Source organism: Columba livia, chromosome 5 (genome assembly GCF_036013475.1).
Source record: "Columba livia isolate bColLiv1 breed racing homer chromosome 5, bColLiv1.pat.W.v2, whole genome shotgun sequence".
Classification (NCBI taxonomy): Eukaryota; Metazoa; Chordata; class Aves; order Columbiformes; family Columbidae; genus Columba; species Columba livia.
Window position 1 is genome coordinate 5527735 of NC_088606.1, and position 17261 is coordinate 5544995.

Genomic DNA, 17261 nt, shown 5'->3' on the forward strand with positions numbered 1-17261 from the left:
CTGTAGATGCCGTGTGCAGCAAAGAGAATTTCTTTACCAGTTTCTTTAACTTCCTGAAAAATATTGATATAGGCATGTTTCAGATTGGGTATTTAAATATCTTTATGCAATCTGTAGAATAATGGCTTTAGGACACAGCTATGTACGTGGCTATGGTGGATGCTACAAGTATTAAGTAGTAAAATCACTGCTTGTAATGAAGAAAATGCTTAAATGTTCATATTCTCACCTCTGGTTTTCAGTTGTGTTATAGCTTTAGAAGTGGAAACCTTTTAGGAATGACACTTTTCGAGCTCATTGTCTAAATAAAAATTATTGTTATTGTTTATCCTCCTGGAAGTTTGACAAGAAACAATTGGGCTTTTTGAGTAGAAGGGAAGAATGAGCTTCTCTTGACTCGAACCTAAGGAAATTTGACTGATTGAATAGGGATGACTAATGACTCAACTCATGTTAATGTTGATGAAGATGAAAATATTAAGACTATCTTCAATGGGATTTGAACTGGGCACGTATTTAAGGTCTGTATTTTACAGAGAATAGTATCATAAGAAGAGTAATTGGTAAATATGTACTACGCTGTTTTTACAGTGGAAATAATGATGTTGTATGGGCACGTGGTAGCATGTTGTAACTTGCCTGTTTATTCTCTGAGGAATAAACGGGTTCGTATTTTTCTCACCTATAACTGGATCAGGGTATGTGCACAGAGAACAAGCTGATGCCTGGTGATTTCTGACCGTGTGCTGACTTGTTGTACGCTCATATTCTACTACTAGGCTGATTTTTAGCTGTCATGCATTTGCAAAACACTGTACGTGTTCTTAGGCCTTACTGTCATGAATTCTTAATTGGTTTGGGATGGAGTTAAATTTGTGGGAGACACCTGTGTGGATTCTTTCTCACCATTTGACTTGTGTGCATAATTGTTTCAAAATATTCTCTGGTTCTGTATTTTTTTTTATGCAATTCAATAAATATAAAGTAACACATGAAATACGAATGGAACTTTATTTGTGTCTATAGGTATCTTTATGGTTTTGAAGAGTACTGCCGTTCCGCTAACATTCAGTTTAGGACCATCCATCACAATGAACCAAAAGTGGTAGAAGACGTACAGAAACACATGGAACCAATGGAGGAAAGTGTGAAAGAGGAACAAAAAATGCCCCCAACAGAAGTTAAAAAAGAAGCAGAAGAAAATTATTCCAGCAGTGAAAGTGAAAAAGAAGAAATAGAGCTAAGATCCCCAAGGGTAAGTAGTTTGAACTGATTTCTGCTTAGCACTTAACAAAACCCCTTTCTTTGTATAGTGAACAGTTTGCATAACGAGTTTTCCCTCTTGGGCTGATTGCATGTTGGAGTTGACGCACTTGTGCAGTGTGGGACAGGGCTCTGTGAACGCAGAGTTGCTGTTAACTGTTAATTAGGTTCTACCTGTGAATAGAATTAGTTTTGATTATTTCTTCGTATTATAAACAGTCCGTGGGATTTGCTTGGACTGTGTTGGATGTCAGACGTGTTTCAATTCAGGGATGGCTTGGGAGCTCTTGAGAGCTCTAAATCATCAGAACAGCAAAACTCAGCAGGACAGTCCTGGTTGTGGGTGAGAATTTCCACAGAAAAATGGAATCTGGAAGTTTCCAGCAAGAAGCAGGAATCTCAAGGGACTGCTGCAGCTTTAAGAATCAAAGGAAGACCCATTTGTCCGAGTTGTTTTTTATCACAATCTCTCTTACTTTAATAAAAGTGACACTGCAGCTTTACAGTGCGTAGACAAAAGCACAGGGAGGAACACTTCAGTTTTGTCTTCCTTTGTCTTTGCTGTAGAGGTCAGAGTTGTGTTAGTAGTCACATAGATAAGATCAGTGACCCATCAACCTATGGATACCGAACCTGATGCAGAATACAAGAATATTTTTGAGGTATTGAAATATGCTTCTGTAGCACTCCTGTTAATTCTGTTAAAAGGACATTTTGTGTTCCTTAATAGAGCGTGATTACTGAAGGACAAGCAATTACTACTTCTTAAATTGTTCAATTTGTACGGATTCTGTTCAACTAACATGTAATTCTATTAAAGTACCTCTTGCAAACCAGCTTTTCAAGCAAGTAGGTGGCCTTTAAACTAATAGGTGAAAAGATGGAGTGTAAACATCAGTTTAGCTTTGTATTAGTTGTTCTATTTCTATCTAACCGCAAGGGTTTTGCCCAAGCTGTATGAACTTTCTGCCGTGACATTGGCTTTTCTTGTTAGTTTGTTCATTTCAGGTTGTTTTGGAGGGAACTGGTGACAGGACAAAGAAACAAGAGAATTTTTTGTCTTTATCGTGTGCTGTCTATTTTAATTTGTTTACAATTAAATACTGTTTGGTTATATATTATATTATATTAATTTATTAATCCAGTCACCGGCTATTTATGAATTGTTGTTGTCCCAAAGTATTTACCATTACTGTGAATTTTAATTATGATAGTCCTTTAAATACTCTCATCTTTGGAAGGTCTCAAAATAATTAATCTTGCATTCATAATATATTCAAAATGTTCTGATGGCAAAGCAATGACCTTTTCCAAGAGCCTTTTAGAAGTAAAATGATAACCCTTTACTATATGGCCGAGTTACCAGTTGTAGATAGTCCCAGATGGAAATTATCCAGCTGCTCAAAGTGCCTTTAAAAATTGTGCTACTTCCAGCTTTTCCAAAGCTGACAAATTTGTGTTCTGGGGAATCAAGAGGTGGCTGTGGATTGGAGATGCTGCAAGGAGGATTCCTTCTCCCCATAGACCTATACAAACCCTTTAGTTAAAGTTATTGCTGTAGTTGAGTAAGGAATTTTGGCCCTTTCTATCAGGGCAACAGACCCTACACGTTCCAGTAGAAGTTGGGGAATGACCTATTAGAGAGCAGTGTAGGGGAAAGGGACCTGGGGGTCCTGGGGACAGCAGGGTGACCATGAGCCAGCACTGGGCCCTTGTGGCCAGGAAGGCCAATGGTACCTTGGGGGGATTAGAAGGGGGGTGGTCAGTAGGTCAGAGAGGTTCTCCTGCCCCTCTGCTCTGTCCTGGTGAGACCACACCTGGAATATTGTGTCCAGTTGTGGCCCCTCAGTTCCAGCAGGACAGGGAACTGCTGGAGAGAGTCCAGCGCAGCCACCAAGATGCTGAAGGGAGTGGAGCATCTCCCGTGTGAGGAAAGGCTGAGGGAGCTGGGGCTCTGGAGCTGGACAAGAGGAGACTGAGGGGTGACCTCATTAATGTTGAGAGATATATAGAGGGTGAGTGTCAGGAGGATGGAGCCAGGCTCTTCTCGGTGACAACCAGTGATAGGACAAGGAGTAATCGGTTCAAACAGGAACACAAAAGGTTCCACTTAAATCTGAGAAGAAACTTGTTCCTGGTGAGGGTGGCAGAGCCTGGCCCAGGCTGCCCAGGGGGTTGTGGAGTCTCCTTCTGTGCAGACATTCCAACCCGACTGGACACCTTCCTGTGTAACCTCATCTGGGTGTTCCTGCTCCATGGGGGGATTGCACTGGATGAGCTTTCCAGGTCCCTTCCAACCCCTGACATTCTGGGATTCTGTGAAACGAATGTCCTGAAATTCCTTCAAAAGTTATCTTCTCATCTTCTTTATTCCAAACCAAGCAGAATGGCTTTGTTTTGCTTCCTGCCTTCATAAAAAAAAAAAAAACTTTAAGCCTGTATCTTGAGATTTTAGAGTATTTTGCTTTGTGGTGTTATCTCCAACCTTTCATACAAGAACTGTATGTTTCACTTTTAGCTGCGATTTGCAGAAGCTACACAGAAGACAATTGACAGGAGTCACTAAACGGATCTTATTTCTGTTTTAGGGACGAAGACGACTTGCCCGAGACACAACCCCTGCTAAAAAAGATGGTGACGAGGATAAAACACAGGACAAGTTAAAAGACAGTAACAAAGAAAACAAAGAAATAGAGGAAACACCTGAGAACACAGAAAAGAAAGAAAATGAAACTCCACTGGGGAAAAAAAGTACACCAAAGCAAAAAGAGAAAAAACTCAAAAAACAGGAGGATTCTGATAAAGAGTCAGACGAGGAAGAAGAGAGGCAGAGGGAGAGGTAAACATTCACTTGTGTCACCCTCTTACCTCTGTGTCTGTGTCGTGATTGTGCCGCGCTCCACGCGGGAGTATGCACGAAGTTGGAGATTTTACTAACTAAAACGTGGAAGTTGGGGACCTAATTCAGCCAGACAGGAAAAGGGAAGTTTTATTTCAAGCCTGTAGAGTCTGCTGTAGTTTACAAAAGCGTCTTTTTCTGGTAGATGCCAGGCAGTATTTTTCAGCTTAATTTTCTTGAAGGTCTTGCCAAGTTTGTGTTGATGTTTTATCACATTAGGACGCACAGACTGGGCTGTAAGTACGACAGGTGTGTTGGATGGTGAGCGACTGTTTGGGCAGACTTTTCTGGGCAGCAGGTGAAATATGAATGGAAAAGAGGGCCCCTCTGCTCCCATGCTTTTGTTTAATTGTTTAGTGATGGCTGTTGAACCTACAGGTTGCGTGTTTTCATTGTTACTTGATGTATCGTAGGCAGGAAGGGGATCAGCTAACAAAGCAGAGAAGGAAAGAGGGAGTTGGAATGAAACCTGGAGGTGGGTTGAAGAGGAGGGGATGGAGAGACTTGGAAGGGTCAAGGGAAAATAGCATCCAGAGACCAAGACTGGCAAGTTATATTAGATTTATAGTCCTGGTTGCAAAGGAGTCGTGACCGGGCAACCAGTTTATCACTACTCGACCTCTTCTCAGTTAACTTGGGCTGTGGTCACAGGTGGTATCTCACATGTTTAAGCTGCCTTTCCTACCTTGTTTTTCTTGTCCATGTGGCGAAGACATGTAGACAAAAGTTGCTACTGAATAAAGCCTGATGGGGTATGGTGTATTTTCTTCTAAAGACCTTTGAAGAGTGAGAAACATACACAGTTCTTTTAAAGAAAGTGTGACTGCGCAGTCCAGAAAAATAATCTTGGAGAACACCATAGGATGCACAAATGCCTCAAATGAACGTGCAGTGTGGGTACCTTCTTTCACTGAAGGCTACCAAATATATTTCATTAAAAGTAAACCCAGAGTCTTTTTCAGCGTTTTCTTTCTTGGAGACTTTTTTTGTAGTTTAACTTTTACGTTAGGCTAAATTCACTATAAAATAGGGAGAGAAGCATAGATAAAAATAGGTTAGATTGTAATTGTTGAAAATATCTTTAAGTAGAATAATTAAATATTGGGTGTAGCTATAATAAGAGGTAGATATAACTAATGAGAGCTGTGTAGACGCTTCGAATCTTGGTTAAACACTGTTGTAATCAATATGGGGTTTTTTTTCAATTGAATGGTGTTTGCATCCAGGAGAGGATCACTGTGATCACTGTGCTGTTAGTAAACTGCAGCCTAATAAGTGAACTGTGGGAGAAAGAGTCTTTTCTGTAATGCTGTGTTTAAATTAAGTCTCTTCTATAAACTGAAGTTAGTTCTTCCTGTCCCGTTTAGGAATCAAGTTAACTTATTCCTCTTTTTCTACTATCAAAATACTCATTAAAAGCAAAACCAAAATAAACCTGTGAGCTTTGAGGTGGTTTTACACCCAATAAATTGTGTTTAAAATACCATCTGTTTTTTTTCTGGATATTTTTGGCACTTACTCCTGTTGTCTCTAAGTCCTGTTCTTGATTTTAAAAGCTGTGTCCAAGCTTCAGAGTCAGCACAGGATGCAGAAAATGAAACAATTCTTTTCTTGCAGTCCTTTTCTATTCTAGTAGCGTGGCTACACTAGTTAAATGTTAGAACGTTGATTATCACTAATTAGTGGGCATTTTAAATACACTTTACTGCAGGGAGGAAATGGAGAACAAAGGCGAATCAGAAGGTGAAGAGGATGAGGAGGACGCAGAACCCTGCCTGACCGGAACCAAAGTGAAAGTAAAATATGGACGTGGAAAGACTCAAAAAATCTATGAAGCCAGTATTAAAAGCACAGAAATTGATGATGGAGAAGTTTTATATTTAGTTCATTACTACGGTTGGAATGTAAGGTGAGGATAACAAATTGCCTTTCGTTTCTGTGTTTTCTAAAAGGATTTTTTCGCAAAAGGAGTTTTGCTTTAAAGAAAAAAGTTGATCAATGACCTGACCCCACTCTGAATTATTGATGTGGTAATGGGGTCTGACTGCGTTAGACTTCTCAGTGTTAGTAATTTTGCTCATGGTATGTCACTGTTGCATTAGAATCTCAGAATATACTCATATGTTTCTCAGTTTCCAGCTGGTTTAAAGTGAGTAATCCCCGCTCCTCACACGAGTATCCCCAGAGTTTATTGCGTCAGCTGGTGGTAGCACTATCAGACTTTTTAATTAAGGAGCCAGTGATGATGGGGAAAACATCTACAGTTAAGTGTGTCAAGCACTGAGATTTTGGGAACAAAGCTTATTCTTGTATTGAATGTTGATTATAAAGAGGGTTGTTACTTATAGCGAGGGCTGGGCAGCAAACAACTACAGGATAAAAAAATCATCAAATGCTTCTCTTGGCAGCCATGCTTAATGTTCAGTGCTGCTCTATAGATGTCTTTTTATGGTGGTTGTTTAGAAGAGCATTTATGTAGACGAAAATATCATAAAATTGATCATTTTTGAGAATAGAACACTTCTGGTATATAGTGTGAGATGTTCCAAATCCATAAGTTCCAAAGTAAACTAAGCAAATTTCTTTATGTGGCAAGATAGAAGTTTATGTGGGAGGGGGTATCCCCCAAATACTTACATGGATCCTTTTCCCTTATGAATAACACAGGAGATTTTGAAGAGCGCTAGTAGTGTATTTGTGCTATTCAGAATCTCATCCTGTTTGTTGCTATAACTTAAAAAGTACATTTTGAGCACGATGTGAAAGAATCAACAAACGTTCCGGCTGATTGAGCCCCCAAGTTCAGTGCTTTGCCAGCAAGAGACGGGGAACTTTGCACCTCCATTCCCCCATCTCATGGGGTTTTTTATGGGCTAGAAGTGTAATTAATCTTCCTAATGCCAGATACCACATGTTTTATAAATATATGCTCTGCTTTCCTACCTCTGTTTGACAAATATTTTCTGTAACTCAGTCTTTTAATCCTCATATTGCAAACTACTTTTTTCTATGTAGTGATTCCACTATGTTGTTAACTCGCTTTCAGATATGATGAATGGGTGAAAGCTGATCGGATTATCTGGCCTGTGGATAAAGGAGGACCAAAGAGAAAACAGAAGAAAAAAACAAAAGTAATGATTATTTCAATAAGTTCCTTGTATATAATACTTAATATCATAAAAAGTTATTCAGTCCACAGTCTAGTTTTTTAATAGAAGCGTAGAGCAAAATGAGGAGAAGGTTTGATGATCAGCAGTGAGACTTCTTGATAGGAATTCATTGTCTTCCCCTCAGAATAAAGACGACAGTGAAAAGGATGAGAAGAAGGATGAGGAGAAACAGAAATCCAAGCGTGGGCGACCGCCTCTGAAATCCACTCTTCCATCAAACACCTCTTGCGGTTTATCCAAAACGCCGAATAGCGAAGGTAAATCAGGAGCCAGGAGTGCGCGGATCAACTTGTCAGATTCCTCACCGTTACCAAACGGAACAGAAGGTACATCTGGTGCACTCGCGTTCTGGCGTGGCCGTGCATGTAAACACTGACGGGACGCAGCGCGTTTGTGTGACGATTGCAGCGACCGCAGTGCTGGCAGCAGCTTTAAAGCCCGTCGTAACCCGTCAGTGTGCAAGTGATATAAGAAAATACATTTTTGGCACAGATTTTTACTCTACAACCAAATTAATGCTTTCGATTTTGGTTTTAGCAACACCTCGCAGGCAGACGAGACGTAGCTCAGGAATGTTTGATTCTGATAGAGGATCAAACGGTGAGTCCTGTGTATGCTTTGGAGGTTTTTTCAGTACCTTTTCAAAAGAGGTTTGATTTTTCTGTTTGTTTATTTGTTTTCCTTTTTTTTTATCTCCCTGTGGATTTTATTGAGGAAGGAATTGAGGTGACACTGCTGAGCAGCACAGTTTGCTCACAGAACAGCTATGGCGTGGAAATGATTGCGCAGTTCATTCCAGATCCTTTAGTCAGAGCTTTTCAGTCCTAATCTTGAACAGACCAAATCTAGCGGTATAATGATAGTCTTTGTTGGGGTAATTAAGTCCTCAACCTCAGAACTACATCATCCAGTGGAGTTGTTAATTATAGACGAGTGGCAGCAATATTTTTGGTATTTCCAAGCCTCTGTGGACAACTGAAGTGAAATCATTGTCTCCTTATAGTACAGGTCCCTGAATAATCTTCTGGTGACGTAATAATGGTTGCTCTGTATATGGTGCGTGATTCGTACAATAGTTTAGCAATGAAATGTCCATATTGTGGTGTGGAAGGGTTTTGGCTTTGTGGTTTGGGGTTTTTTTGGTGGTTTTGTTTGTTTGTTTTATCTTTTTTTCTTTCCTATTTGGGAGTGCATGGAAGGGAACAATCTCGGGTTTGTATTTGTGTAATATCGGGTGGGGGAGGCGATATCCACAGGTAGATACCAGATCAGGGGAATGTGTAAAACTATGTAATTCCTTTATATCAGCTCGTTTGGCAAGTAGCAGTAGCAGAATGATAGATTAATAGAATATCTCTAGGTGAAAGGGACCCATAAGCATCACCACGTCCAACCCCCTGCTTCTCACAGGACTAACACATGGACTAAATCATCTGAGCGTTGTCCAGATGCTCCTTGAACTCTGATAGTGCTGCAACTATTGTCGTTTCATAGAAAATTTGAGTAAATACGAGAACAGTAATAAGCGTGGTGAATAACACAGCATTTCTTAAGTATGACATTGTTTATTGTAAACTGATGTTAATACCATAGATGACTGAAAAAGAAGTTGTTGTGTGCTTGAAAAAAGAAATTGTGTTGTAATTGGTGATTTACGGTGCTATGTCCTTCTTTTCTTGACAATTTGTTGCAGACTCTGGCTCGTCTGACAGCGAAGCAGATGAGTCATCTGAAAAGAATTTGAATGAAGAATTTTCTCCAGAAAGTTCAGAACTGGAAAAAAGTGAAAAATTACATGATGAGAAGCTAGATGAAGAAAACCCAAAGATTCCTCATGCGTTGAAAGAAAATGACAGGACGCAAGTACAGCCATTAGAAACACTGAAACTGGAAGTTGAAGACAATGAACAAATTGTTCAGCTTTTTGGAAATAAGACGGACAAAGGAGAAGAAATCAGAAGAGAAGCTGAAAAATCACCTAAAGGAAAAGGGAGGAGGAGCAAGACAAAAGATCCCCCTTTAGAGAATGCAAAGATCTCACCAGGAAGCCAAGAAGAAGTGGCCAATGAATCTCTTACAGAACCTGAAAGATTAGACATGTCTTCCTTGGACTGTAAAGAAATTTCCAGCACTACTGAAAGCGAAACAGAACCTTCTACAAAAGATAAGAAGCTTTTGAAAAGGAAAACTTTGGAACAGGCGTCGCCTGAGAAGAGAAATCGCCGAGAGAGTGAGATGGAAGTGCCAAATATTGTAGCTGAGGAGAGGACCAGTGAATGTACCGGAGCAGAGGAATGTCGAGGGCTGAACGCCGAGCAGCCCATCAGAACTGAACACGAGGAAATGCCGTCCTTGGTGGCAGAATCGGTTCAACACGGCCAAGAGCTGAGGAACGAGACCTTCGAACGTCCGTCTGAAGAACGTGAGAACGTTCCCTTAAAAGATGAAGATGACACGATGCCACAGATCGGCCCTGAAACTTTGCTCTGCCACGAAGTAGACCTGGATGACTTGGATGAAAAGGAGAAGAGCAGTAATGAAGACACAATATCAGAAAAGCCTGACCTTAATGCTTCAAATTCAAATCCGTCCTCCTTACCCCCCGCCGTCCCGTCAAGCTTTTCCGTGGCCTCGCCTCTTACTCTCAGCCAGGATGAGTCGCGCAGTATCAAGAGCGAGAGCGACCTGACTATTGAAGTGGACAGCATGGCCGAAGAGTCTCAAGAAGGTCTCTGTGAAAGCGAGTCTGCCAATGGATTTGAGGCCAGTACGACGTCGAGCAATTGTAGCATAGCCGTGCAAGAGAGAGAGATCGGGGAGAAAGGTGAGCGTTTTGGGGAAGAGTTATGCTCTGCTGTCACGATTTCTGAAGCCACCTAAAGTCTGATGTTACTCTGCTAAAAATTGCTGGTTTCTTTTGTCTTCTGATTTTAAATTCCTTTGTCACAGAATGTCCTGAGTTGGAAGGGACCCACAAGGATCATCGAGTCCAGCTCCTGTCCCTGCACAGGACACCCCACAGGTCACACCGTGTGTCTGAGGGTGTTGTCCAGTCTCTTCTTGAACACTGTCAGGCTTGGGGCTGTGACACCTCCCTGGGGAGCCTGTTCAGTGTCCAGCACCCTCTGGGTGAAGAACCTTTTCCTAATGTCCAACCTGAACCTCCCCTGGCACATCTTCCTGCCATTCCCTCAGGTTCTGTCACTGGTCACTAAAGAGAAGAGGTTGGCGCCTGACCCCCTCATCCCCTTGTGAGGAAGTTCTAACTGCCATGAGGTCTCCTCTTAGTCTTATCTTTTCCAGGCTGAACAAACCCAGTGACTTCAGCTGCTCCTTATACGGCTTCCCCTCCAAACCCCTCACCATCTTTGTAGCCTCTTCTGGACACCTGTCGCTTATTAAGAAAAAAGTAGCAGAAATATTTGAGGTGTCTTTCTTTTTTTCTTCGTCATTTAGGTCAAAAAAGACCCAGTGATAGCAATAGTGGAACACTGGCGAAAAAACAAAAGCGTACTCCAAAGCGAACAAGTGCTGCAGCCAAAAATGAGAAGAATGGAACAGGTACGTTTCTGGAGAGGGGAGAGGGGGAAGGTTCTGTCCTATAAACATGTATAAGGGCCTGCTGTTCTCACACCCTTTATTTCTCTTGGATGCGATTTCCTCTTCATGATTTTTCATTATTATTCATCACGATGATTGGCTGTTGACCAGAGGGCACTTACCAGCTGCATGGTAGCAGGATTACTGGGAAATCTCTTGGCTATTTTAAATTACTTAGTTAAGAAAACCTTTCAATACTTGTGTATATTAGCAGTTATCTGCCATGATGCTGATTTTTATATATTGGCTTGGTTATGAATTTGGGAGAGGGGAGCTTGTTCTGAATAGAAACATCTCCTTTAAAGTCTTACAACAGGTGTTTCTCATGGGAAAAAGTACATTTGTGACATACAGAACAAAAATGCTTGATGCTAAATAATGACTTTTCAGCCAAAGGAATCGTGTTTTTATCTCAAGTATGTGATTCTTTTAACTTGCTATCAAAATCTGCATATTTGTGTTTCTGTAGCTCATTTTTGGTCATCATTGTATCGAATGAGTCAATATATTTAGACCCCGTGGCAGCATTGTTATGATTTTTAAATACCAAACTAAAACATGAGTGATCTGACATGCAATATTCAGACATATGGGAATGTAAAATATTTGTATGTATCAGCTTAAACTTTACATGTTAAAGCTTTTATGCTTTTAGTCACGTGTCAGGACTGTTCCTTTAGTTATACGTGTAAAGTAGTTTGGTAAATACATGCAATCAAGTGCTACCTACTTATATTAATACAGTTTTAATCTTTCAAAAAGGGATTCTCGTGTCTGCTTTATATTAGAATGAAAAAATATGTGATGTGAGATAGTTAATCAGTTCTCTAAGATTTTAATAAGCTTCTTTATTGCTTCTATTAAAAAAAAATGACTATTGCTTTTTAACTAAAGGCCTAATCAGGCCTTGGCTTCTCCTGCATGAACGACCAGTACAATCAAGTACAACCCCTGATAAGGTTTATACATTGAATCTGATTTTTCTTCGCATTCTGAGTTTTCTGAGGAAGAAGGAGCAGTTGTTTCTCAATCATTTTTTCTGATTATAACAATTTTTAACATGTCAAGGTTGGTCATTTTTTTTTAAGCATTCTCATTTTTTAATCATTTCTCTTGCTGCAGGACAAAGTAGTGACAGTGAGGACCTTCCAGTCCTGGACAGTTCCAGTAAATGTACTCCCGTCAAACACATCAACGCATCCAAACCCCAGAAGATTTCTCGATCTCCTGCGAGAGTGATTTCGCCTCACATCAAAGACGGCGAGAAGGACAAACACAGAGAGAAACACCACCACCAGAATGCGTCGCCTCGAGTGTACAAATGGAGTTTTCAGCTCAGTAAGAATTCTTTAAGACTTAATTCTTTAAGACTTGATTAGAGGGAATTTACAAGAAAATTTGTCCTGAAAGAAAAACGTGCAAATTTGGGGATTCTAAATTAAGTACCGGCCTTCTATGGCATAGTTATGGACGTGTGTTATCTTTCATGCTGCATCTTGTATACTCTTAAGAATTGCATTAATTTGTTGAAAATGACCTTGATTAAGCTATTTTTTTCTTCCCACTTTTAAGATGAACTAGACAATATGAGCAGCACTGAAAGGATTTCCTTCTTACAAGAAAAACTACAGGAAATAAGAAAATACTACATGTCTCTGAAGTCAGAAGTAGCAACCATAGACAGGAGAAGAAAACGATTAAAAAAGAAAGACAGAGAAGGTAACTTTCAGATTTTCTGTGTGCTTCCCATGATACGTTAATTCTTTTGAAAATACACAACTCAAAGCAACTTGACTTTAATTGACAGTATTTTTGAAAAAAAGTGTTAGCACCTGTTTATCCCATTTATGGGATATGGTTTAGTGCTAGAGTTAGGTGAGGTTGTGGTTGGACTCAATGGTCCTGAGGGTCCCTTCCAACCGAAATGATTCTATGATTCTGTATATAGATATTTAGAAGGAATGTTTGTGGCTTTTCAGAACTTGAACCTAACAAGGTTGTGCTGCCATCAGAGACCTGGACAGGCTGGAGAGTTGGGCGGGGGAAAATTTAATGAAATATAACAAGGGAAAGTGTAGAGTCTTACATGTGGGTAAAAACAACCCCAGGTTCCAGTATAAGCTGGGGAATGACCTATTAGAGAGCAGTGTAGGGGAAAGGGACCTGGGGGTCCTGGGGACAGCAGGGTGACCATGAGCCAGCACTGGGCCCTTGTGGCCAGGAAGCCAATGGTACCTGGGGTGGGTTAGAAGGGGGTGGTTAGTAGGTCAGAGAGGTTCTCCTGCCCCTCTGCTCTGCCCTGGGGAGACCACACCTGGAATATTGTGTCCAGTTGTGGCCCCTCAGTTCCAGCAGGACAGGGAACTGCTGGAGAGAGTCCAGCGCAGCCACCAAGATGCTGAAGGGAGTGGAGCATCTCCCGTGTGAGGAAAGGCTGAGGGAGCTGGGGCTCTGGAGCTGGAGAAGGGGAGACTGAGGGGTGACCTCATTAATGTAGATATATATATAAATGGTAAGTGTCAGGAGGATGGAGCCAGGCTCTTCTCGGTGACAACCAGTGATAGGACAAGGGGCAGTGGGTTCAAACTACAACATACGAGGTTCCACTTAAATCTGAGAAGAAACTTGTTCTCAGTGAGGGTGCCAGACACTGGCCCAGGCTGCCCAGGGAGGTTGTGGAGTCTCCTTCTCTGCAGACATTCCAACCCGCCTGGACACCTTCCTATGTAACCTCATCGGGGTGTTCCTGCTCCATGGGGGGATTGCACTGCATGAGCTTTCCAGGTCCCTTCCAACCCCTGACATTCTGGGATTCTGTGAAAAACAGTCACTGGCCATTTTATTACTTGGACTTTGTATTTCAAGCTGGGTCTGAGTTTTCAATCAGCATAAGGACTCATCTGAATTGTCTTTTCAATGGGTCTGTGTTGCAGACAGGGTAAGGTCACTCATCCAGTTTATCTGAATTATTTAAGATAAATACATGGATATAGCAGTGATAGTGATTGACAAAAAGCATGTATCGATTTTTCCGTCACCGTGCCGTGTCTCTGGGGTCTTTTAAACAAACTGATAACTAACAAACAAACCTTCATTCTGACACATCCTCTGATAATCTGATGCCGATCTGTTTTACGTATTCAGTGTCACATACAGGAGCGTCCATGTCATCTGCTTCATCGGACACTGGAATGAGCCCATCGTCATCTTCTCCTCCGCAAAATGTGCTCGCTGTCGAATGCAGGTGATACCCATTTCTCTGCCTTGCCAGCAACTTGCTGCCATGGACATAAATCCTGAAATTCAGCCACAGAAAGCACTCAACTGGTTTGACATTGCCAAGTATATTCTGTACACACTTCCACTGCTGGACTGTACCTGTTCTCCCCTCCCGCCCTCTCCCTTCATTTAATTTACTGTTCGGAGAAATTAAGCTCATTGGTAACTGAAGGTTTGTAGGCACAATGTGACATGCTTGTCATTGTGTTTGTTTTTGTTTTATTATTTTTAATTATTATTATTATTATTAATGCAGAGAAAGGGCACTTATCAAATTTGCAATGTCCAATGAAGCGTTCAGGTGTTCTAGGGAGATCTTAGGAAGGGAAAGTGCGCCGAGCAGACATCGAGCGTTATCAGAAAGAATCGAGTACCTGCTGCACTTTCACCGAGCTGCTCGTCGGCTCTCGGTGACGAGTTCCTCTCTGTGGAAGCACTTGCCATACAGAACTGCCAAAGTACGTGTTCAGCAATGTGCCCAGTTCTAAAGGTGTAAATGGGACAAAATAAATTGTGAAAGGAAGTGTAGTTGACTGAAAACTACAGTTGTAAGAAGTCTTCCACTTTTTATAGGATTTTTGAGCACACGATTATGCAAATATTTTAATGTTTATTAATGTTTACAGTGGAATTGTGAATAGGTTTTCAGTGGACTATCTTATCCCTTGACAAAAATATTTTGTCTTTTTTCTATGTAATTTCAGAGTTTTTATTTTGTTACAAAAAGACGAAAAATGAAATATATAACAACGATGAACTTATTTAACAAGATTTCTAAAGCTGAAATTTTTGTGTAAAATAAGGTATCTTGCGACTTGTTAAATATATTTATTCAGACATTGGATGTTGTATTTTTATGTATTTTTTAAAATATTAATAAAATTGGAAAAAAAAAAGCGCTAGGTTAGTTCACTTTTTCGACAAAATACACTTCTCAGTTACGGCTCTTACGGAGGTTTTACCCAGTAGCCGTGCCCGTGTTTCCATGGGTCTGTCTACGTATCCTCCGCATCCTACATCTGTCAACGGGCATCTGGATTCAACTATGACTTTATTTGGAAACTTTGGCAGTCCTAGTACTTACATTGTTTTGAGGAACCGAATTTCTTTGGGTTGCCCTTAAGATACTTTTGTCGCGAGTTCTTACCGTTTGCTGTACTGCCGAATGAATTTATATCTCCCGGAGTTGAGATGCAACAATAAAGTAAAGCAACTGTGTATGCTTGGTCTGTGGATTGTCCCACGGGCGCGTTGTAAATAACTCTTCCAAAACCATGTATTTAAAGCAGTTTGCATATACATTATGTATAAAAGTGATTTTTTTATCGATTTTTTTATTCATGTTTGTACATTGAGGGGGGTTCTTCACCCCTTTTTCTGTGTTTAATATGCTGTAGAGTAATAACATAGATGCTCTAGACTGTATATCAGGATATTCTGGTTCACACGGCAGAAAGAACGAAACACTAGTGATGGCATTAGCATTACTGAAATCGATGTTTCTTGGAGTTTCATTTTACATTTGTCAACTTGTGATTCCAATTCCTTCCATTTTCGCAGAAAATTAAAGAAAAAGTACTCTTGTAAATGCACTTTTTCTGTCTTTTCTTAAGCAAAGCAGAACTATTTCAATGTAAGATAAATATGGAGCTCTCTAGACAGCATTAATAAAGGCCATGTTTTAAACATAGGCTTTATATTCTATTTTTATTTAAGTGATTGTTCTTGTAAATGTCTGGGCTTAACTAAATAGGAAAATTAATCCCCATCAATTGTTGTAAAGCATTTTTTCAGAGCTAACTTTTACTGTTAATCTAACAATAGCTGTGAATAAAAAGTAACACTCATTTGAAAGGAAATAACACGGGGTCACATTTCCTAAGATTATCTAAGAAGTAAATTTTAAATTGGCTGAAATAATAGGATTAATTATCTTTTCTGCAGATGTCTAAGCTCAGCCTACAAACTGGGCGAGCGAGATGTTAAACAGGCACATACACGCACTCAACACGCAGAGGGGATGGACAAGCTCGTACCCGCACGGACAGATGTTGGCAGGACAGATGTTGGCAAGACAGATGTGTCTCCTTGTCTCCCAGACACATTGAGAACACCGCATGGAAGACTGAAGGTAACAGTTCGACAAACATGGAAACCCATTCTAACAGATGGTTACCCCTTGACATAGAGAACACCAGTTCCAAAGTGTCTTTGGAATGAAAGTTTATGCTCTTGACGACACTGTAATTATGATTATACTGAATTGGGGTTTTCTTTATTTTAATAAGAGATTAGGTATAGTGTTTGCAAGAGCAATCAAAAATCAAACACCCTCTTGGCAATCTTCACGCTGTTCTCCTGTCTTCTAACCTTTTAGTTTTTTCTCAAAATGATGTTATTTCAAGCTTAGGAGGTTTTATATATATTATATATATATATATATATATAATATATATAATATATAATATATATATATAATATATATATATTATATATTTTTATATATATTATATATATTTACATATATATTATATATATTTTTATATATATTTTTATATATATTTTTATATATATTATATATATAAATATATATTTTATATATATTATATATATTTATATATATATATTTATTTATTTATATATATTTTTTAATATCTATAAAATTAAGATTATAGGATCAAACACTGCTAGAACAGTTAAAAAAGAACAGGGCTGTAGGAGAACTCAAACTCTCCTGGTACCTCCAGCAATTCATACAAAGAATTGTCAGATTCCTGGTAGATTTCTTTTTGTATTCACATATATCTGAAAGTCGGGGAAACCTTGAAACATTTGCATGTGAGGATATAAGGTAAGAAAAGGTTCATTTCCCTCCCTGCTTTAGTTTTATTTCTGTAAAGTGTTCTGTCTAATGTGTCACTTGAGCAACACCAGTTAAATCTCCTCTTGTTTCTGGCTCCTCCATCAGATTGTTTGTGTTTGAGAAACCTTCTCTTGCTTCATCTGTTGGAACGGAGCAGGCAGGAGAAGCAAAGATGTTGGAGCAATAA

At 39.9% G+C, this 17261-nt stretch overlaps 1 protein-coding gene across 5 annotated transcripts in view; it reads left to right on the forward strand.

Moving 5' to 3' along the window:
- Positions 1–15901, forward strand: part of ARID4A (AT-rich interaction domain 4A) — a 52966-nt gene extending 37065 nt beyond the window's left edge. For 2 of the 5 annotated variants that reach the window (XM_065063211.1, XM_065063210.1), the window contains exons 15-25: positions 1027–1255; positions 3852–4102; positions 5874–6071; positions 7209–7293; positions 7457–7658; positions 7870–7932; positions 9026–10156; positions 10789–10893; positions 12055–12270; positions 12505–12651; positions 14077–15901. In XM_065063211.1, the coding sequence (XP_064919283.1) occupies positions 1027–1255; positions 3852–4102; positions 5874–6071; positions 7209–7293; positions 7457–7658; positions 7870–7932; positions 9026–10156; positions 10789–10893; positions 12055–12270; positions 12505–12651; positions 14077–14180 (2731 nt within the window). In that variant the 3' untranslated portion in view covers positions 14181–15901. The remainder of the gene's footprint in view (positions 1–1026; positions 1256–3851; positions 4103–5873; positions 6072–7208; positions 7294–7456; positions 7659–7869; positions 7933–9025; positions 10157–10788; positions 10894–12054; positions 12271–12504; positions 12652–14076) is intronic. The other 3 variants (XM_065063213.1, XM_065063212.1, XM_065063214.1) reach the window with 3 other exon arrangements.
- Positions 15902–17261: the final 1360 nt, after the last annotated feature.